Source organism: Procambarus clarkii, chromosome 17 (assembly GCF_040958095.1).
Source record: "Procambarus clarkii isolate CNS0578487 chromosome 17, FALCON_Pclarkii_2.0, whole genome shotgun sequence".
NCBI lineage: Eukaryota > Metazoa > Arthropoda > Malacostraca > Decapoda > Cambaridae > Procambarus > Procambarus clarkii.
Genome location: NC_091166.1, coordinates 37,639,326 through 37,663,447, shown reverse-complemented (window position 1 = coordinate 37,663,447; position 24,122 = coordinate 37,639,326). Strand labels below are relative to the sequence as shown.

The 24,122-nt window shown below is 38.1% G+C and overlaps 2 protein-coding genes across 2 annotated transcripts in view; one reads left to right on the top strand and one right to left on the bottom strand.

Moving 5' to 3' along the window:
- The window catches only part of LOC123772391 (transmembrane and immunoglobulin domain-containing protein 1), a 138,592-nt gene that overhangs the window by 19,740 nt on the left and 94,730 nt on the right, over positions 1 to 24,122 (top strand). The gene's annotated exons all lie outside the window — the stretch shown is intronic.
- LOC138365655 (microtubule-associated protein 6-like) lies at positions 5,857 to 20,330 on the bottom strand. The gene is made up of 2 exons (XM_069326141.1): positions 20,030 to 20,330; positions 5,857 to 7,148 (listed from the first exon to the last, which is right to left on the bottom strand). Exons 1-2 carry the CDS (start codon positions 20,328 to 20,330, stop codon positions 5,857 to 5,859), a joined length of 1,593 nt encoding a protein of 530 aa, XP_069182242.1.

Sequence of the window (24,122 nt, the reverse complement as noted above, 5' to 3'; positions counted from 1 at the left end):
TGCACAAAATTATCATACACAGGAGTACGCGAATGAAAACATTTTTAGCTGTCAGGAAAGCTAAATAAACTCACGTTGTGAGAATAAACTTGGTAATACAACTTAATACATCGCTACACTAAGGCAGAACGATACATCTTTTCCCAAATGTATAGAACAGTGGCTGAATCACGTCGACGGATCATACTGTCGTCTCTGCTTACTACTGGACAGCAAATCTCTCTCTCATCTGATTCTCCCTTATGTGATAAACATTAACATTATATTCTAGAATTCAGAAAATTTGGTTGAATCTAAACTTATAAGAAAAAGACATGAATGTGGATGAGATATTAGAAATAGTTCAAATTTGTTTCCACATAATCGTATAATATACTTCACTCTGTTGTATTAATTGTTTGCTAGCTTTTTGCAGTCGTTGTTTGATCAGGTTGTTGTGTAAACTGCGTCACAATATGGAGATGGAGATTGTGATGGAGTGCTTCAGAACATTGTTCTTCATTTTGTCATTTATAACCTTTTTTTTTAAGCTGGCATGTTCTTGAACAGCCGGGTATGGTGTAGAATGAATAACTCTGGCGGGTTGTATGATATGGTACTGGGGCGAGGTGTAGAATGAATATCTTTGGCGTGGTGAAGAATGTGAGTGTACCGCTGGGAGGTGAAGAATACTATGAGTCTATGAGTCTGTGAGTCTATGAGTCTAGGCAGTATTTCAGTGTAACACGTCTATTAGTGCACGAGACTGAGTTTGCCAGTCTGTGAGTGTGAGTCTTTTAGTCTGTGTCTATAAGCCTTTGAAGCTGTGAGTTTGAGTGTGTGAGTTTTTGAGTCTATGAATCTTTGTGTTTATGAGTTTGTCAGCTAATCGTTATATGGGTCTATGAATCTGTAATTTAATGATTGTGAGTCAATGAGTCTGACAATCTGTGAGTCGTTAAAAAAATACAATATTGTATATCAAATGTGAATGTTCCATTATTTTAATCGATTGTTTCAATTTTGTTTAATTAGAATGTTTCTAATGGGTTTTGGAATTCAAATGTTCTAAATGGCTTTTAAATCGTATACAGTATATAGAAAGTCTTTTTTTAATCGAATATTTGGAAGGGTTATTACAATCGTATGATCTAAATTGTTTTAAAATTCGATTGTTCTGAATGTTTTTATTTAACTCAAATTTTCAGATGAATTTTTTTAATTTAACATTTCCGAAATTAGTTCTACAATGTAAATATTCGAATGGTTTTAAATTAGCAAGTTTTGAATGGTTCTTTTTTTTTAAGAGTAATGAAAAGCAAACAGATGCAGTAGAAATAAACTTTAATTTGTCCTAGCGTACAGGACTTTGTTAATTTGTAATGTGTACTCTCCTACTGTATAATGAAGCTCGTGTATAATGTAGATCGTATATAATACAGGTTGTATTTATGCAAGTCTTTTGTGTTGGTCACTGTCAATTTATGCTGTAGAGGCAATTGGGCAACGGAATTAGTTGTATTTCCAGCCAATATTATATGTATTTTGTGTATGAACCTCGTATAATGTTACCAAAATAATACAGAGTTAGAAGCCCCTTGTTACGTATACATTAATTATGTAAATATACTCTTATTTGCGATTACACTCGCTTGCAAATTTAATCTATGAGATTACACACATATTTATGCATACATATACATATATACATGCATGCGTTAGTATGTTATGTGCATATTTTAGTGTCATGAGAATTTTACCTTAAATCACGCAATTATAATGTTCTGACTAGCGTTTAGCAGACACGCAGGCAGATAAAGGAAAATACACAAATTTATGAGAAAAGTAGGTAAACTCCAAATGATGAGTAAGAAAAGGTAAACTCCAAATGATGAGTAAGGTATGATTTGACCTGCGGTTAGGTTACCTTAGGTCAGTTTACACTGACGGTTCGAGTTGTTTTAGGTTAGATTGGGTTATATCCGGTAAGATTAGAGTAGATTCCATTTATTTGCTTGCTTCTAATGTCGTACTTGATTCCTTATCTATACTATGAGAACAATCGTGCCTCCATCTTCTCCTCCCTCCTACCCTCTCCTCTGTTATCCAACCTCTTTCACCAAGCGAATGGCAGATGGAGAGAATAAGAAAAGGAACGCAAAGAGAAATTGGAATAGTTTGGTTGTTGAGGATTCTCAAGTATTTAGATAAGTTTTTTTTGGTAAAGATAGGAGGAAAATTCATCCCAGCAGCGGGGGAATTAGGAATATCCAAGCAATGTGGGATATTTAGACGTGAGGCAGTAATGTAGATGTACAAGAAAGTCATTCAGTTAGTCACCTGGAGTTTTTCAATTGCTTTATTACCTCACGTGTGTTTGGGGATATCCTCGTAATGTACTCAAGTGTTTGCCAGTGCAGGCTACTGCTCACATGGCTCTGTATGACTAATCATCCTGTGTGATGGGGATTTTATTAGTATCACGTTGCTAGATCTCGACACAATTTGCATCCCTTCATATAGTCTAGGTTAGCTGCACATATGCAGATCATGTATCTAAATGTTTAAGTACAAAAATAAGTTATTCCTACTACAAGGGGAGTTGGAAGCGTATGGCTGTCTAGGTCAATTTTTATTATTTGCAAACAAAGCAAATATTGCAAGCCAATTGATCTATATAATTTTATTACACCTGGTATCACATCTGTGTAAATACTTAAATGCATTTCCGAAGAGGGAGAATAATTGTGTTTGCTTCTTCTTTAGAATCTGCTATTAGTGGGGATTTATAGGCGTTTAAATTATTTGAAGACAGAGGCATGAGAATGTATTAGGGGACCGAGGAAGCATGATGGGAAGGATTTTGAATCTAGCATTCGCTATATTCATAATCTCTTTAGGTGCGTCTGGTCCTAGTGCGTCTCTCTAGCGTCCTAGATGCGTCTCTCTAGCACTCCGTAGAGGCAGAGACGCACTAGGTCTCTAGTGCACTCTAGACGCACTCTAGCACTCGCTAGAGAGACGCACGACTCGTGGGAGGAGAGGATAAGATCTTACTTTTCATATGGGTTAAGGATGTATACAACTGAAACACAAACAGTGTTCTGAAGATATCTGAAAATATAAGATTGATTGACTTAAAAATAGTTCTATTCATCGTGGTTTTTTATATAACTCTCTCTCTCTCTCTCTCTCTCTCTCTCTCTCTCTCTCTCTCTCTCTCTCTCTCTCTCTCTCTCTCTCTCTCTCTCTCTCTCTCTCTCTCTCTCTATATATATATATATATATATATATATATATATATATATATATATATATATATATATATACATATATATATACATTTACCTTCTCAAAAGCTTGGTAAATGAAGCGTCATTCAGCCTTCACCTGTACACTGTGCAGTACACTGTGCCTAACATATTTATTGCCGCGTTAACCATCGATCATAAGTTCCCGTCGGCACCACCGTTAACCACCGTTAATGAGAAACGTGGCTAACGAGGAGATTTAACCTGCAAGCAGACACAGCTATCACCGTCACTCCCTATGAATGTGATTGGAAGATAATCTCTGTCGCATATTAAGTTCGGTTTCTATAGCTGTGTTTGTTGACTAGTAAAATTTATATATGAACATTAGGGGGGTACCACCATTGGTGCAATTATAGGGACCCACAGCCTCCGAGAAGGGAACACAGAGCATTCAGGGAAAATATTGCCATTTAACTCTGAATACGTAAGAGTGTTCGCTTCTCCTACCACCCCCCCTTTTTGTATTCCTATTTGTGAGTTGAAAAGGCTATTTATGAGTTGAAAAGGCTGTTCATAAGTTAAGAAGGCTATTTATGAGTAGTGAAGGTTATTATAAGATAATATGCATTTGAGAGTTGAGAATTACAAATTCTGAACTCTGAATTTGAGAATTTGAATTTGAGAAGTTGAGAATGATGTGAGTTACGACGTCAACTGAGAGCTTGGAGAGCAATTACACTAGAGTTAAGTGTTGACTTAAGAGCTCCAGCAACATGGGATGCAGCTGCGGTAGTTACGTGTCGTAAACTAGGCTGGAGGTGAGTACTGAAGTTACTCACCAGAAGAGTACTGAAGACTCAGCTTGAATGACGTATTGACCACCTGGTAATAATGGTTGAGTTTGCTAGGCGTTCAATGCTCTTTTGAGTGTTATCGGTTACTGCTTCTGTTAATTATAGCAGTCCTGTTTGTGTTATATAGATAGCAGTCTTGCTTGTGTTCAATATAGCAAGCCTTGTTTGAATCAAATATAACAGTCTTGCTTGTGGTAAATATACCAACCTTGTTTGTGAGAAATTAAACACGAGAAGCGTTCACTCATTAAAGAATAACTAATATATCAGTAGTAACACAGAGTGCTGGAGAACTACTATATATATATATATATATATATATATATATATATATATATATATATATATATATATATATATATATATATATATATATATATATATATATATATATAAGTCCCCCAGGAAATACTGCAGTGAATTCGAGGCAGAGATGTAGTCTTAAATCGTGAGCTTGGAAGACAAAACTATGAGAGCGCAATTTGGCTTAACACCACATAGCTAGATCTTGACACAAAGCCTGTAAACCTTCATAATATAGTCTAGGGTAGCTGCATATATGCAGATGTTCCTTTGTGTAATAATAAATAAGAAAAAATGAAAGTTTGGCAAACACAAACACACACACACACACACACACACACACACACACACACACACACACACACACACACACACACACACACAAACACACACACACACACACACACACACACACACACACACACACACACACACACACACACACACACACACAAACACACACACACACACACACACACACACAAACACACACACACACACACACACACACACACACACACACACACACACACACACACACACACACACACACACACACACACACACAAGACAAACTGGAGGAATGGTCTAGAAAATGACTACTAAAGTTCTACTCTGGAAAGTATAAGGTAATGAAATTAGGCGAAGGGAGCAGGAGGCTGAACACAAGGTACCGTCAAGGAGGTGGAATCTCAAATAGAGAGAAAGATCTTGGGGTTGATATCACTCCGAGCCTGTCCCCAGAGGCCCATATCAAAAGGATATCATCAGCGGAATATGCTAGACTGGCCAACACTAGAACTGCCTTTAGAAACTTGTGTAAGGACTCGTTCAGGACCTTGTATATCTCTTATATCAGGCCAATCCTGGAGTATGCAGCTCCAACCTGGAGTCCATACCTAGTTAAACACAAGACAAAGTTAGAAAAGATTCAGAGGTATGCCACCAGGCTCGTCCCGGAACTGTGAGATATGAGCTACGAGGAAAGGCTAAGGGAGCTGAACCCTCATATCCCAGGAAAACAAAAGAGTAAGGGGAGACATGATAACCACCTAGAAAATTCTTAGGGGAATTCACAAGGTGGACAAAGACAGACTCTTTAGCACGGGTGGAACAAGAACAAGGGGACACAGGTGGAAACTTAGTACCCAAAAGAACCACAGAGACATTAGAAAGAACTTTTTCATTGTCAGAGTAGTTGTGGAATGCATTAGGAAGTGATGTGGTGGAGGCTGACGCCATACACAGTTCCAAATGTAGATATGATAGTACCCAGTAGGCACAGGAAGCTGTACATCAGTTGATTGATAGTTAAGAGGCAGGACCAAAGAGCCAAAGCTCAACCCCTGCAAGCACAACTAGGTGAGTACAACTATGTGAGTACACACACACACAGTATTTTAAAACTCACACACAAACAATGCGAATTCACCTAAGGTCGAAGTAATGAAGCCAATACCTAGTAATTAAGGAAGCATTCGAGAGTTTGGGAAATACCAACACGAAATTGTGTCCGTCCGCTCCTCACTACCTGGTTTAATTTCACATTCCCTCTCGTGGAGGCGAAGGGAAGTATCGCAGGAGTGGTCACTTCCCTGGCCAGCTGCGGCTTGTTTAACTAAGCTGCCCTGGCCAGCTGCGGCTTGTTTAACTAAGCTGCCCTGGCCAGCTGCGGCTTGTTTAACTAAGCTGCCCTGGCCAGCTGCGGCTTGTTTAACTAAGCCACCCTGGCCAGCTGCGGCTTGTTTAACTAAGCAGCCCTGGCCAGCTGCGGCTTGTTTAACTAAGCAGCCCTGGCCAGCTGCGGCTTGTTTAACTAAGCAGCCCTGGCCAGCTACGGCTTGTTTAACTAAGCTGCCCTGGCCAGCTGCGGCTTGTTTAACTAAGCCACCCTGGCCAGCTGCGGCTTGTTTAACTAAGCAGCCCTGGCCAGCTGCGGCTTGTTTAACTAAGCAGCCCTGGCCAGCTGCGGCTTGTTTAACTAAGCAGCCCTGGCCAGCTACGGCTTGTTTAACTAAGCTGCCCTGGCCAGCTACGGCTTGTTTAACTAAGCAACCCTGGCCAGCTGCGGCTTGTTTAACTAAGCAACCCTGGCCAGCTGCGGCTTGTTTAACAAAGCAACCCTGGCCAGCTGCGGCTTGTTTAACTAAGCCACCCTGGCTAGCTGCGGCTTGTTTAACTAAGCAACCCTGGCCAGCTGCGGCTTGTTTAACAAAGCAACCCTGGCCAGCTGCGGCTTGTTTAACTAAGCAACCCTGGCCAGCTGCGGCTTGTTTAACTAAGCAGCCCTGGCCAGCTACGGCTTGTTTAACTAAGCCACCCTGGCTAGCTGCGGCTTGTTTAACTAAGCAACCCTGGCCAGCTGCGGCTTGTTTAACAAAGCAACCCTGGCCAGCTGCGGCTTGTTTAACTAAGCAACCCTGGCCAGCTGCGGCTTGTTTAACTAAGCTGCCCTGGCCAGCTACGGCTTGTTTAACTAAGCCACCCTGGCTAGCTGCGGCTTGTTTAACTAAGCAACCCTGGCCAGCTGCGGCTTGTTTAACAAAGCAACCCTGGCCAGCTGCGGCTTGTTTAACTAAGCAACCCTGGCCAGCTGCGGCTTGTTTAACTAAGCAGCCCTGGCCAGCTACGGCTTGTTTAACTAAGCAGCCCTGGCCAGCTACGGCTTGTTTAACTAAGCAGCCCTGGCCAGCTACGGCTTGTTTAACTAAGCAGCCCTGGCCAGCTACGGCTTGTTTAACTAAGCAGCCCTGGCCATCTGTGGCTTGTTTATCTCAGGAAGGTAAACAGTCCAGATGCGCCTGAGAGAGAGAGAGAGAGAGAGAGAGAGAGAGAGAGAGAGAGAGAGAGAGCTTTTTGCATTTTCGACATGTCATTTGCGCTAATGGAGATGTCATGTTATTATATGCAATAATAATGGAGATGTCATGTCATTATATGCAATAATAATGGAGATGTCATGTCATTATATGCAATAATAATGGAGATGTCATGTCATTATATGCAATAATAATGGAGATGTCATGTCTTTATATACAATAATGATACATCAATAACAGCAATGTGCTGGACTAGCTGCATTCGTCACACACTAAAACACCTGTTCACCTGTTGAGTGACGGTTGAGAGGCGGGACCAAAGAGCCAGAGCTCAACCCCCGCAAGCACAAATAGGTGAGTACAAACAGGTAAATACACTGAATGTTTATGTATCCCAATAATCACTATGCAGAATGCGTCTTCGCCGAGATCGTTTGATAACGTTTAGACTATGATTCTATCGTAGTTCTAAGCGAAAACTAAAACGAAATAGATGGCGTTCGATCAAATTTAAGGCAAACACTAATAGCAGTCTAGATATAGTTTGGTTACGTTGACTCAAGGTGGTGTCCCAGCTCATAATTCCTTATGATATGGACTCGAAATAGAGTTAAAATAATATTTTTGTAATTTCTTTCCTGTTCTGTTTCTCTGTAAGCGCTGTCAAGCCCTCCCACTTGCACAATTTTCATATAATATATATATATTATAATATATATACATATGTTTATTTTCCGCCGAGTAAAGTGAAAAAACATTAACATCACTGGAGTTAAATTAGGCCTCTTAAAATTTACTAAGAGCCTTGAACCTTATACAAGGAGGCGACGCTCGGCAAACTAGATCAAAGAACATGAAACAACCAGGACTCTTCTCTCTTGAAAGCTAAATAGTCTTAAAGGCTTGGGGCCTTCTTTTGATAATTACTTGCTTCCTCTCCTTCAAGCGACTTGTCTTTGCTGCATTAAATTCTTGCTTAATTCTTAAAGGAAATGAAAACATCATTCCAACTAAGAACCTCTCGCCTTACATGTCATCTCCACTTCTGAAACGCTTCACCCACCACAACAGCTAACTCACCAATAAATATATATATATATACAAATATATATATATATATATATATATATATATATATATATATATATATATATATATATATATATATATATATATATATATTTCATTAAAACATTAAACTACCGGGCCAAGCGTCAAGAAAATACAATGCATGCATAAACATATTGTCTCCCTCTTTCAGAGACCGGCTGTTAGACACTGTGAATGGGGCTGTTAACGTTCCTTTTATATTATTTATACAAAAGTGTGTGAAAATTCCATATACGAGTTTTCATACTAATTTGTACTTATGAGAATTATCAATATAAATTAGATGTTTCATATGGATTGTCAATTATAATGTTGGAATATCATTTGTATTTGTAATTAAAAAATATGATCATTACAATAATCATATATGATTATAGATAGTTATATTGAATATATAATGAAATACAATACTGTATTGCGCTCATACTTACAATTTACACACACACATTTTCACTATACATCTTAACAATGTCTACAGCCTAAATTATCATGACGATACTCAGAGGATTCCAGCTTGTTTCCTATCATATTCACGTTTTCCTATTGTGTTTTTTGTTCAGATGCCAGAATATTTGATATATATATATTATAGGTATTGAACATATGAAGAGTATAAGGCTGCTCAACCCCTAATTTCGAACAGAATAGATTGCTTAGGGAAACGATAGGTAAATCTATATAGTCTTTACCCCTCTCCTTTAGTTTCTAATTTGCTTAAATAAACCAGGAAAAAAAGTCAAAGACTCAACAGAGCGCCTAATTAAATCCTTGTCCCACGAGTCTATAATTAAATCATGAATTTCAAGGAAATGGTGAATTGAGGAATCACAATCTCTCTCAACAACTTTTTGCCTTACAATCGATGATAAGCTATTTGGGCGCTCGTTTGAAGTTGTAGCCAAGTGGTTCATTTTTAGAATCCGAACCACTCTGTCCGGCCCATCTACCTGAGTGGTCGTTACAGCAACGGCCTTGCTCATTGCAGATCGGCCGTGCGTTTCCCAACAATCCAAGTGCTTGGAACATTTCTTCCCCCACCATCGTAGCCCAGTTGCTTGTCCTCATAAACGCTGCAAGTGCAATCTTTAGTCGTGTTGGTATAGCACTTTCTTTCTCATAAAATTAATGGTCGGTCCCATATAGTACGTTGAATCGAGGTTGTACTGTATATATATATATATATATATATATATATATATATATATATATATATATATATATATATATACATATATATACATATATATATACTGTATATATATATATACAGTACAACCATATATATATATATATATATATATATATATATATATATATATATATATATATATATATATATATATATAGATAATAATTGCCGTCCTGTCACTGTAGGGAGAGCTGGCGCACTGAACAGACACGATACACATCTGAGACACGATACACAAATTATTATTGCATATATTTAGTATAATCTTCGATAATTTCCCATGAATTGCTTTTTGTTATTATATATATGATCATTATATGCAAATATTTATATAGTCTTAATAATCATTATAGAAATAATTATGAAATCCATTTTGTGAAATTAGCAATAATAATCATATATATATATATATATATATATATATGTCGTACCTAGTAGCCAGAACGCACTTCTCAGCCTACTATTCAAGGCCCGATTTGCCTAATAAGCCAAGTTTTCCTGAATTAATATATTTTCTCTAATTTTTTTCTTATGAAATGATAAAGCTACCCATTTCATTATGTATGAGGTCAATTTTTTTTTATTGGCGTTAAAATTAACGTAGATATATGACTGAACCTAACCAACCCTACCTAACCTAACCTAACCTATCTTTATAGTTTAGGTTAGGTTAGGTAGCCGAAAAAGGTAGGTTAGGTTAGGTTAGGTAGGTTAGGTAGTCGAAAAACAATTATTTCCTGAAAACTTGGTTTATCAGGCAAATCGGGCCTTGCATAGTAGGCTGAGAAGTGCGTTCTGGCTACTAGGTACGACATATATATATATATATATATATATATATATATATATATATATATATATATATATATATATATATATATATATATATATATATAGTAAGGACAAGACAAGAACATATCGATGCCAACACAGAAGACAATGCCCAACATAACAGGCCAATTACACTGGATTAATCTTTGTGTTTGGATAGGAGATGCCTCGTATGGGCCAATAAGCCTTCTGCAGCCCCTATGTTTATCCCTTATGTATCCCCCCGTGTTTTCACCTTCATTGTATTATCACCTGACCTAATGCGGGTATAAAATCAACTAATATATATATATATATACAGTATATATATATATATATATATATATATATATATATATATATATATATATATATATATATATATATATGTATATATATATATATATATATATATATATATATATATATATATATATATATGTATATATATATATATGTATATATATATATATATATATATATATATATATATATATATATATATATATATATATATATATATATATGTCGTACCTAATAGCCAGAACTCACTTCTCAGCCTACTATTCAAGGCCCGATTTGCCTAATAAGCCAAGTTTTCCTGAATTAATATATTTACTATAATTTTTTTCTTATGAAATGATAAAGCAACCCTTTTCTCTATGTATGAGGTCAATTTTTTTTTATTGGAGTTAAAATTAACGTAGATATATGACCGAACCTAACCAACCCTACCTAACCTAACCTAACCTATATTTATAGGTAAGGTTAGGTTAGGTAGCCAAAAAAAGCTAGGTTAGGTTAGGTTAGGTAGGTTAGGTAGACGAAAAAACATTAATTCATGAAAACTTGGCTTATTAGGCAAATCGAGCCTTGAATAGTAGGCTGAGAAGTGCGTTCTGGCTATTAGGTACGACATATATATATATATATATATATATATATATATATATATATATATATATATATATATATATATATATATATATATATACAAAAAAAGTGCATAATAATCTATAATAATTCACATCCTTGTATTTGTCCAACACGAGTTATGATTGAAATTTCAAGATGGGTTTTCTTTTAAGATGGTCAAACTTTTTTTTAACAATATCTTGAAGCAGTGATTACCTATTACATTTCTAAATATAAATTGAACGCTCTGAATACCTGGTTCAACCTTTAGACTGGAGTTTTATTACGCTATTTATAGTACACTTGTTAGATTATTTCTAACATTCATACACTTTTTATGTCCACTATTACTCTACATTCTAAGAATGAATAAAATTCGTTTCTTGGTCGCTATACACTTTTAAGAGAGTGTATACTTGCTTGGCTCTTTCTCCTTATAATTGGCTTAATATTTTCTCACCAATGAGAAACACAGAGTTCTCATTGGTGACATATGTGAGAGATATTAAGTTGTGCAGTCATGACCCAGTTGCTGGAGATGTTTCAGCTCAAATATTCAATATATGATAATCTGGTGGAATGCAATTATAGGTGTTATTGCTTTGGCACCAAATCGGAGTTTGTTGAGTCGAATCCTAGAGTTGCTTTATTGCAGAATCAACAATTGAGTTTGTATATCTATTTTTTTTATTATCAGTTTTGGTGGGTGAATTTTATGTTGAAAGTGGTTTCAGGAACAATATATTTATATGAACTGTTTGATGTGAGTGTTGATCGCACTTATTTTACACTGAGAGCTACACTTATTGCATCAAGTGCTCTTTGGATTACAAAATGCTTAACAAAGGCTTAAAAAATGAGCTAAATGGTTGGTTTGGTGCTGAGTCTAGCGCCTATTAACCCATGGGATGGTTATTACGGCAACAACAACAGCTTTAATGATCAACCAGCAACAATACTTTAGTCATGAACATAGTCCAGCTCTAAAATATACTCTATATATAAACCGAGAAGCAGGGGTAGTACTCTAGGTGAATATATCCATGGTTTTCATGTTTACACCCACACACACACACACACACACACACACACTACGTGAGACCCGTCTTAGAGTATGCCGCGCCATCATGGAGCCCCCACCTGAAGAAACACATAAAGAAACTGGAGAAGGTTCAGAGGTTTGCGACGAGGCTTGTCCCAGAGCTACGAGGGATGGGATATGAAGAGCGGCTGAAGGAACTGAACCTTACGACACTAGAGAAAAGAAGGGAGAGAGGAGATATGATAGGGACATATAAAATACTCAGGGGAATTGACAAAGTGGAAATAGATCAAATGTTCACACGTAATAATAACAAAACGAGGGGACATGGGTGGAAACTGGAAACTCAGATGAGTCACAGAGATGTTAGGAAGTTTTCTTTTAGCGTGAGAGTAGTAGAAAAATGGAATGCACTTGGGGAACAGGTTGTGGAAGCAAATACTATTCATACTTTTAAAACTAGGTATGATAGGGAAATGGGACAGGAGTCATTGCTGTAAACAACCGATAGCTAGAAAGGCGGGATCCAAGAGTCAATGCTCGATCCTGCAAGCACATATAGGTGAGTACATATAGGTGAGTACACACACACACACACACACACACACACACACACACACACACACACACACACATTATATTCTACGGTAGTGGAGAGCTATGTACTAAAATATTCAATCGCTTGCAAACAAAACAATTGATGCCTCTGTCGTTATGTATATTACATATACAGTACATCAAAACTTCAAAGCAATCAGTTGAATACAGAATTCATTTTATTCAAGAATTAAAAGTTGAATGAAGGTTTGTATTTCCCCAATACTCAATAATGCCACAGAACTCATAATAAATTTGATTTCTCATTCTCTCTCTCTCTCCCATTCTCCCATTCTCAATCATCATCTCTTCCTCATTCTCTCTCTCTCTCTCTCTCTCTCTCTCTCTCTCTCTCTCTCTGTCTCTCTCTCTTTCTCTTTCTCTCTCTCTCTCTCTCTCTCTCTCTCTCTCTCTCTCTCTCTCCCTCTCTCTCTCTCTCTCTCTCTCTCTCTCTCTCTCTCTCTCTCTCTCTCTCTCTTCAACATATCGGAAGTTAGATCACAATTCAACAGATGTAAGTTTCAAGTTAAGGAATGTTTACTGGGGCAATAAATTACATCTCAAAGGGATAGAATAGTTAAGGATATTAGGACCCACCTCAGTTATAACTCTCTACAGGGAGTCCCAAGTTAACCTGCAAAGTATATAGATCTTACTGATCGTAATATTTGCAGTAAAATGAAGTAATCACATTTAAAATCAAAAGGATAGTGTATATGTCTCCGATGATAGATATATACATATAAATTACCATCTACACTTTCGTGGAAATAAACAGTCTATTCACCTGGGCTGTAAGAGACTCGAACAGTGAACCCTACGCGTGCTATGAGTAGTGTTAATTAGGAAAATTTCGAGACTCCTACACGCCAGGTGAATGGAAGATATATACATAAGGGGGATCTATATAAATATGTCGTGGGTCCCTTCTAACACTGGACTGCAAGAATATCAGAGTTGATGCCCTTGGGGAACTTGCAGTATTTAATGACAGTGTTGAATGTAAATTTTGGGCTATCAAATGGAACCCTTAAAAGTACCATTAGACGAGAAAGCATAGATGAACTTACAGAAAATAGAATAGTGTAAACAAAAACTAGTAGAGCAATATTGTCTATCAAAATGAAATGTATCAAGCAAAGCAGCTGTATGGGGCAAATTGAAAAATAAGTTGACTAACAGACGTGGCCACAGCTCTTATATGGCTTGGCTAAAAGTATATAAGAACATAAAAATGAAGGTAACTGCAGAAGGCCTATTGGCCCATATGTGGCAGCTCCTAGGTATACCCACTAAAACTCATTCATATATATATGTCTAACCTACGGTTGAAACAAACAAGGAATCCTACTTCTATTATGTTTTGCGGTAATTGGTTCCACAAATCAGCAAACCTGTTACCGAACCAGTATTTACCCAGGTATGGGAAAGTTCGCCTTGTGTAGGGATCTAAATGAAGTAAAGTGTAGCGTAAAGAAAGACATTACATCTCACCACTTAAGCACTGCATCTTAAACTGAGCAAATTTGGCCATTTAGAGACAAAGCTAAATTCTTGCTACATGAAATAACAAACCAATATATGATAAATTATAAAATATCTGAAAGTTTTGCACTAGGTCCATCTTTCGCTTCTGATGGATAAATGACTTATCTGGGATTAGCTGCAATCCCTAATTAGCTGCAATCCCTAATTAGCTGCAATCCCAAATAGCTGCAATGACGTACGAGCCCAAACAATCCTCCTAACCTAACCTTCCGTAGCACAGAAAACGTGATAATGGTGGGCCACTCCTTTTCATAGTATTTTGATCGTTTAGGATCATAGTATATTAGAGGAGACATGATGCTAGTCGAGTGAACGCGGTACACCCACAACCCTATTTCTAAACCAGCACCTCGGCCTATTTCCCTCCTCGAGCTAAATTTCCCCAACTTGGACCCATAGTTGCAGTCTGTGTGCTACCCGGTTCTGAACCCTGGTGTGTTTTCATTTCATTAGGCTTATATGACAACATAAACAGATTTTATCGCATTGCGCAACATTAGCTTTAGCTGTTTTACGCTGAACTTTCCTTCACTGTTTACAAACTACGCAACCATTCATTCGGGTAAAAATATTGACCCTCGGGAGGCCAATGATCCCGAGAGTGTCCAAGGTAATATATGGATATCAATGAACAAATCCACAAGGGCCCTGATAAGGGTTCGAACCTACATCCGAGAGAATCCCAGACGCTGCCTTAGGTTTGAATCCTCATCAGGGCCCTTGTGGATTTGTTCATTTGATGCATCACGCTATTGTGATTTCTGTGTGTGATATGCATATCAAACTCTGCTACTGTAAGTTGAACTGTTTATAACATTTTTCACTCCTCCTCGCCCCCCAGATACATCACACTGAGTACTAGTAATGGTAATGGTCTTCTCACAGACATAATAACATAGGATAAAAACACACACTTGTGTATATGTGAAATTGATGTAAGGAATTTACACCAAGTCTTTCGCACGCTCCCTGAGTGCTTTATCAAGGTCTGAGTGCGTGGTTAGGATAAAATCAAACACTCAGATCTTGATAAAGCACTAAGAAGATTGCGAAAGACTTTGTGTAAATTCTTTACATAAATTTCAGATATACAGAAGTGTGGGTTTTTATCCATCACTGAGTTCTCTTACAGGATAAAAATTTTACCATTATAAGAAAGAAAACAACTTAAAAACTGTCATGGCGTCCATATATATATATATATATATATATATATATATATATATATATATATATATATATATATATATATATATATATATATATATATATATATATATATATGTGTGTATAATATGTATAATATATATATATATATATATATATATATATATATATATATATATATATATATATATATATATATATATATATATATATATATATATATATATATATTTATTTATTTATTTATTTTACAGTATTATATAATACTATAATACTTTAGTATTGTTTATGACAGTTGTGAACGAAAAAGTTTTTAATACAGTAAAACAATAAAAGTTGTTATAATGAGTTTTATTGAAAATGTTAATTTTAGCCCTACGAGAAAAGTGCATTATCTAAAAATTCTTGTACAAAGGACTAATTGAAATATTTCGCTGCCAGAATAAAGGTTAAAGTGAATGCTAAATAATTAATTTTCTGTAGCTGAAGTTGAAGAATTTAGATTATGTGTAAATTGATTTTTTGTTCTGAATTTTATCAGACTTTTGTTTTGAGTGAAGCGAGTCACTTATACGCAAAAGTGCACGCACTCACGGACGCATGCACTTACACTTCAACCAACGCGCATACTCTCACAGAAGCTCGTGCGCTCATGCTCTTATCATCAGTTCATTTACTCTAGTCCCTTTATTATGCACCCCATACCCATTCTCTGGGTAGTAGTGGAAAGGATTACAAACATACATATTGGACTCAGGAAGTGTATGAATGTTTAGACGAGAGTATGGATGTTTAGGTGAGCATGTGTGGATGTTAGGTGAGTGTGTGAATGTTGAGTGAGTGTACACATGCCAGTATACCACTCCACATTATTCTCAATAGGTTTACTCCCTCCTCACCGCCTAGGAAGGATTTCCTACTGTTAGATCATTTCCCATCACCAAGGAACAGGAAAGGGTGTAGCACAGATCCTCGAGGATCCCCCCCCCCCTCCGTTGGAGAAACATAGCTGTTTCCTATTTATTTATGTGTGTGAATCTTTGCCTCCGAATCTCTCTTTTCTGCCCCACCCACTCTTGTCATGGTTGAAAACTTCTGTGACAGAGGATTCCTTCTTCAATCTGATGCTGCTCTTTCTATAATCGTTATAGCTGCCACATAGTATTCTGTAATCCTATTGATGCGTTTTCCTGTTTTGTTCATTTTTTTAAAGCAATGTTATAAAAATATTATGGTACTCTCATCGTGACAGTGCGCTCTCATCTATTCAATGAACAACCCAGCGGGTTTTCTTCCTATTGGGGAGTGCTGTACATGCTGCTATGGCGGTGTGTCCACTCATAGGATGAGTGGCGCTGTCCAATACTGTCACTATGGCGGTGTGTCCACTCATAGGATGAGTGGCGCTGTCCAATACTGTCACTATGGCGGTGTGTCCACTCATAGGATGAGTGACGCTGCCCAATACTGTCACTATGGCGGTGTGTCCACTCATAGGATGAGTGGCGCTGCCCAATAAACTCGCCCCTCGGGGCAAAATTTAAACTTTTATTCAATCAATCCTTCAGATCCTGGTAATATCATCACCTTGTCCAGATTTACAGATAGACTCCCTCTCATCCCATTTCATCTCTCTCGTTTCTTATTTATTAATAGGCCCCCAAGTACTGAGGGAACACTGAAGTAATTATAATTCCCAGATTTGGCAGCGATGGTGCATGGATGAGCAAGCTTATCTGATGAGAGCTTCAGGTTAGGGTGACGAGTTAGGGTGTCAGTTATTGGGTATCGGATGTGGGAGCGTTGCTGGGTGACGGTGTGATAGGGAGGGGTAGAGTGTGTAGGGTGAGGGCAAGTGCTTAGGACGAGTATGTGTTACCCCACACGTACTGAGCACTAGGGTATGTGTAGGGCTAGTGCAGGATGAGGGTGAGAGATTAGGGTGTAGGGTGAGGGAGTTGGGTAAGGGTGCTGGGTTGAGGTGTAAATCTATGTGCATATTGCGTCCAGGAGCGGGACGCAAGACGCACTGCTTTATTACTTCTTACACGAAAGCTTTAAGATGCCCTACGAAAGAAAAAATCCATCCGTCATTTCTTTTACCTCCAGTTTACTCAGTTACATAACTAGACGTTGGGGGAGAGAGAGAGAGAGAGAGAGAGAGAGAGAGAGAGAGAGAGAGAGAGAGAGAGAGAGAGAGAGAGAGAGAGAGAGAGAGAGAGAGAGAGAGAGAGAGAGAGAGAGAGAGAGAGAGAGAGAGAGAGAGAGGGGGAGAGAGAGAGAGAGAGAGAGAGAGAGAGAGAGAGAGACAGAGAGAGAGAGAGACAGAGAGAGAGAGAGAGAGAGAGAGAGAGAGAGAGAGAGAGAGAGAGAGAGAGAGAGAGAGAGAGAGAGAGAGAGAGAGAGAGAGAGAGAGAGAGAGAACGAGAGAGAGAACGAGAGAGAGAACGAGAGAGAGAACGAGAGAGAGAGAGAGAACGAGAGAGAAAACGAGAGAGAGAGAGAGAGAGAGAGAGAGAGAGAGAGAGAGAGAGAGAGAGAGAGAGAGAGAGAGAGAGAGAGAGAGAGAGAGAGAGAGAGAGAGAGAGAGAGAGAGAGAGAGAAACTAGCGCCCTGGGATCAATGAAAATCATCAGTTGGTCTCCACGTTCCTGCAAGGTAATAGACCAGTCACTTATCACCCAAGGGAACATCCTCACCTCGCTCACTCTTGACCTCTCGCGCCTCAGTAAACAAACAGGAGGCACTTCGTGACCTTTGGAGCTGGCACTCTCAAGATGAGACATGTGATAGCTCAATGCTTAAAATAGCCCGAGGGTTACTTTGTATAGCCCTCCTCTCTGGTACTAGAGAGTACAGGCTGCTGTATCCCACCTCTCTGGCACTATAGAGGGTACAGACTGCTGTATCAGCTGGCGCTGCATTCAGGACGAGGATTACAGGGATTAGTTGCTTTCGCGTATCTGATTGAAAATGTTTGATTCCATATTTTGTTTTGTTCGTTCTTCATTGTTTTTATATATCAGTGCGTTTGAGAGTATATGTTGAGAATATGAGTGAGAGTGAGTGTGAGTATGACAGTATGAGTGAGAGTAAGAGAAAGTGATAGACCAAGCAGCATATATTCCCCAGTATATATATATATATATATATATATATATATATATATATATATATATATATATATATATATATATATATATATACCACCACAATACCTTGCTGACCAAACAACATGGACTCGTTAATTCTAAACGTTAGGCAGGACCGAAGATATCTCTTCCTCTCTGAACACCATGAGGGGAGCCAATACGTCCCCCCCCCCCTTTTTCAAAATAGTACAGACAGATTTTTAGGTTAAAAACTTAATTTTAACTCGCGTATTTCTGCATCCGTATATATGCAATTTGAAAATCATTTTCTGGAACTAGGGGTAACCGACCTATATATATAATATTGTATTCTTTGAAAGGTCCTCTCCTCTCTGCTACTACAAAAATGCCTTGGATAGTTTTTCATATTTTTGTTCATATCGGGTTTTCATCCGAATGAATTTACATTTTTTAACGTTGGAGTTCGTTCTTTATTGATTTTTTAGCTCGTAAAAATTCCTTTCTGACAAAATGAACGAGGGCTTCAGAGGTCAATACAAGAGGCATCCAGCATTATATTTCCATATTATTCCCCAGAGTCCTAGTCTCGGCGACATATTGCTTCCTACAAGACTTTAATTGGAATTCACATGCAACATTTTAGTAAAAAAATAGAAGTGTGATTAAGCACAGGTATTATGTTGACCAGACCACACACTAGAAGTTGAAGGGACGACGACGTTTCGGTTCGTCCTGGACCATTCTCAAGTCGATTGTGAATGGTCCATTCTCAATCGACTTGAGAATGGTCCAGGACGGACCGAAACGTCGTCGTCCCTTCAACTTCTAGTGTGTGGTCTGGTCAACATACTTCAGCCACGTTATTATGACTCATCGCCTGCACAGGTATTATCCAATCTTTTTGAGCTTTGCACTTTGCAAGCAAGCTATGACCATACGAGTTGTTCATTTACTAGAAACAGTGCCAGGCCCCATATTAAAAACAACCAGGGGGATTAAAACACCGTGCCAGATCTAACAATACACAATGCCAGCAGCTGTAGTGAAGACTGCCAAAAAACAGAACATACCTGTTCAAGCTATTGTTATATATATATATAATAGCAGAATGTAGCTTCTACCAATAGTGTAACAAAAATACACTGACATTTACACCACTGGAAGATTACAGTGTAAGCTACACTCAGCCTCACAACCCCGGTGAGGAGAGACTAATAGAGTCAGAGTGTAGCTTAAACAATGCCAACTTCAGTGATAAATTATGTGGAAGTCTAATTCTTAACTGAGCCATCTACGGCAGAGTTCATGGGACATTCAACCACAGTATACAGTGACAGTGGGAGACACAGTACACAGTGACAGTGGGAGACACAGCACACAGTACCAGCTCCCACAGTACACAGTACCAGCTCCCACAGCACACCGTACTAGCTCCCACAGCACACAGTACCAGCTCCCACAGCCCACAGTACCAGCTCCCACAGCACACAGCACTAGCTCCCACAGCACACAGTACCAGCTCCCACAGCACACAGTACCAGCTCCCACAGCCCACAGTACCAGCTCCCACAGCACACAGCACTAGCTCCCACAGCCCACAGCACCAGCTCCCACAGACATCACAGCTCATAACTGCGACACCGTCTACATAAATCTAACGTGTCAACAGCGTACATGGGCCATCAAAGCCCACTACACAAAAATACATAGTTGTAAATAAAATAGTTCCACGTAGCGACAGGCGTCATGTTTGCTGTGGTAACAGATGTTAAAAATGTAGCCTACTACGCATCAGACTCGATAGGTTAGGTGGGTTGCTGGGTTCGTGCGTGTCTAGTTAGGTCAGTAGGCTGGATTTTTTTTATGAAGTGGATAATCCAGGATTTACGAAGATTTTTACAGAGTGGATAATCCAGGATTTATGAAGATTTTTACAGTGTGGATAATCCAGGATTTACGAAGATTTTTATATAGTGGATAATCCAGGATTCACGAAGATTTTTACAGAGTGGATAATCCAGGATTTACGAAGATTTTTATAGAGTGGATAATTCAGGATTTACGAAGACTTTTACAGAGTGGATAATCCAAGATTTACGAAGACTTTTATAGAGTGGATAATCTAGGATTAACGAAAAATTTTACAGAGTGGATAATCCAGGATTTACGAAGAATTTTACGGAGTGGATAATCCAGGATTTACCGATTCCTATTAATCTCGAATTGTTTTATAGGCGAATAAATTAATTCAGGTATTTACAGGTGTATTGACCGATACAATACCGATTGATATCCACCTGCCCATTCACTTGGATTGGTCATCAGCGATGGCCTCGTTTTTTGCAGGCCCGAGATCGATCCCTGTTTGTCTGGGTACCGTTCATCCCTCCTACCAGTCCCAGCTCCCTAGTCCACGTATACGTATATAATCATCCTGTAAAAAGTATCATACTAGCTTAGCGTTTTCTCCTGATGACTATCTTCCCTTCTTTTTATGTACAAATGCACATATGTGAGTCAAACCAGCGCCTGAAACAATCCACAACAATTGTGTTGTCCGCTAATTTGTTTCATCAACTAGAATCATATATAAAAATCCTCCATTCATCATGAATTAAGTATGACAAATAGGAAAACAAATAGGGAAAAAACAACTAAAGTTTCTTCGAACAGAACGAATATTAGCGTTCGAACGAAATTGTTATAAACGATCACTTTAAACGATAGTTTTGCTTTATTAGGAACGAATAAAAAAGGAACTGAACGAGGGAAAAATAACCGGACGACCTCAGAATGTCAAAGATGACAGCAGGGAAAATTGGCTCTGTGAGTTAAAGTGCTGAACTGGATGACAGTTTATTAGGCACAAGAGATGAGAAAGCTTTGAGATCTTCATAGTCTCTCTCTCTCTCTCTCTCTCTCTCTCTCTCTCTCTCTCTCTCTCTCTCTCTCTCTCTCTCTCTCTCTCTCTCTCTCTCTCTCTCTCTCTCTCTCTCTCTCTCTCATTCAATAATATATATATATATATATATATATATATATATATATATATATATATATATATATATATATATATATATATATATATAAATATATATACATACATATATATATATATATATATATATATATATATATATATATATATATATATATATATATATATATATATATATATATATATATATAGAGAGAGAGAGAGAGAGAGAGAGAGAGCCTATGCTGGGACTAGAACCTCCACCGGCGTGATGCAAAGCCGATTGCAGTACCACTAGGTATAGCTTTGCACCATGATTTCTGTGCCATACTGCCCTGTCATTATGGCACATTCCAGTGTTTGCTCCTAGACTGGATGACATAGACTGCAGAGTTAGAGCCATCATTCCTCTTCGAGACTGTTTCATAAAGGAAGGAGCAGCTGTCTCACACTCTTCAAGTTGTAAGTGTATCTAAATTGAAAAGCTTTCTGAAGCTATATAATGATATCTATATATTATAATATTACATATTATAATGTAATACATTTAATATATAATTACACATATATAATGCAATAAAACAGAGTAGAACTCATCATTAAAACTTTATACCACTTTCTTGAACATTAGGCTCTGTACCTCCACATTATCCTTTAAAACAATCAGAATAACTTTTCAAAGAGTGTGAAACCATTAACCTAAAAATCTACTCAGGTTCCATTACGCTTTTCGTGAGTGCGACCATTAAGAAAAATAAAATTATTCTGCTCAGGGCAAACTGGAGTGAGAGAGCGAGCGAGCCCCGTTCGAATCCCAGGCTGGGAACAGCAGCAAGAGGGAAGGAGAGAGAGATAATGTTTCATTAGTTAATCTTTCCTGACGGTTTTAGGTGAATTCACGACACAAGTGAAATTCCTGAAGGGATCTGATGTGCATAACTTTAGCTCCAAAGAAAACTAATGCCGATTGAAGATGTTTTAACAACATTTTCCTTCATATATCGTGAGTTTGGCCGCCAGTGTATCGGGCGAGATCTGTTTGCTTAGCTTCTTTTCTCCTGGTAAACAATCATAGACTTACGAAAGAATTCACATACGTTCTCGCTGGCATTATGTGGAGCTTAAAGAAACAAACGGTTTGGTTTGGTGCTGTGGGATTTAAGACCTATCAACCTCAGGAAGGTTATTAAAGATATCACAGGAGCTTACTGGCCAGCCTGCAAATATACCTTTCTCTTAAACATGGTTCAAGACCAAAGTGAACTCTTTGCGTATTAATAAACCGAGACTTCTCCGAGTATATCGCTAGGTCCCTTTCAGAGTTCTCTAGGTCTCTCTCAGAGTTTACCATGCCCCCCTCCCCCTTAGAGTTCTCTAGGTGCCCTCCTCAGAGTTTTCTAAGTCCCCATCTGAGTATACATCCAGCTACGCCATTGTAAATACTATTCAGAGAGCCTGAAGAATTAACTGCTACTCACCTGGAGATACAACTATGGATATATATCTGCCCGGGTACTTCTTTCCCTCTCCCCTTAATATTTTCATATATTATTTTAATATACACTCTTTGTTGCCTCTTAAAGACCTATTCATTGTGTGACCTATTCACCAAGAGGTGTACTCTTGGTGAATATTCAAGAGTTGAATCCTTATCAAGTCGTAACAAGGAAAAGTTAGAGAAATATAACTCAAGGTTGAGAAATGTGCATAATAATGTGTGGGGTTTTGCAGGCCAGAATAAAAGAACCGGGCAGCAGGGATCATCCCAACTCCAAACTTGAGACCATTATGGTAATACTGTCCCAAAGAGATGGTTTGCTGCCGAGCAATCTAAATCCTGTTGAGGTAAGCTTCCTGATACGTGGGATTTGAGTTCAAAGACAACGTGATCCAGACCTATGTGAGGAGCACTGGGTGATGAGTGAATGCGGGTCATGCTGGTCCCATGAACAGTGAGTGGTCTCAGCCGGTCCGTGTAACATTCTGTGATGAGTTAGTGGGTCAGATAGGTACGTGGAATAGTGAATGATGAGTGAGTGTGATTCTTACAGATCAATAGAACGTTCATTTGTGAGTGCTTTCAAGACAGGTCTGTGGAGCTGTGGATGATGAGTATGTGTGATTCTGGCAGGTCTGTAACCCTTTCCACCACCACTCAGGGGATAGGTATGGGGTGCATAATAAAGAAAGAAATTTAATTTTAAAGTATGGTATAAACAAGTTCACAACAGTGAGTGAGAATAATGTAGATTAGACAATCCATGTTGAATTGAATATATATATATATATATATATATATATATATATATATATATATATATATATATATATATATATATATATATATATATATATATATATATATATATATACTGCTTGCCCTCCACTTTACTGTTTCCTCCATGGTAGCAATAAGTGGGCCAGTAAAGTTAGCTCTGTTGCCTC

Coding starts and splice junctions, on each gene's coding strand:
- LOC138365655 (XM_069326141.1), bottom strand. CDS start 20,330: ATGAGCTGTGATGTCTGTGGGAGCTGGTGCTGTGGGCTGTGGGAGCTA. Junction 7,149..20,029: donor CTGTGTCTCCCACTGTCACT/GTATACTGTGGT, acceptor AACAAGCCACAG/ATGGCCAGGGCTGCTTAGTT.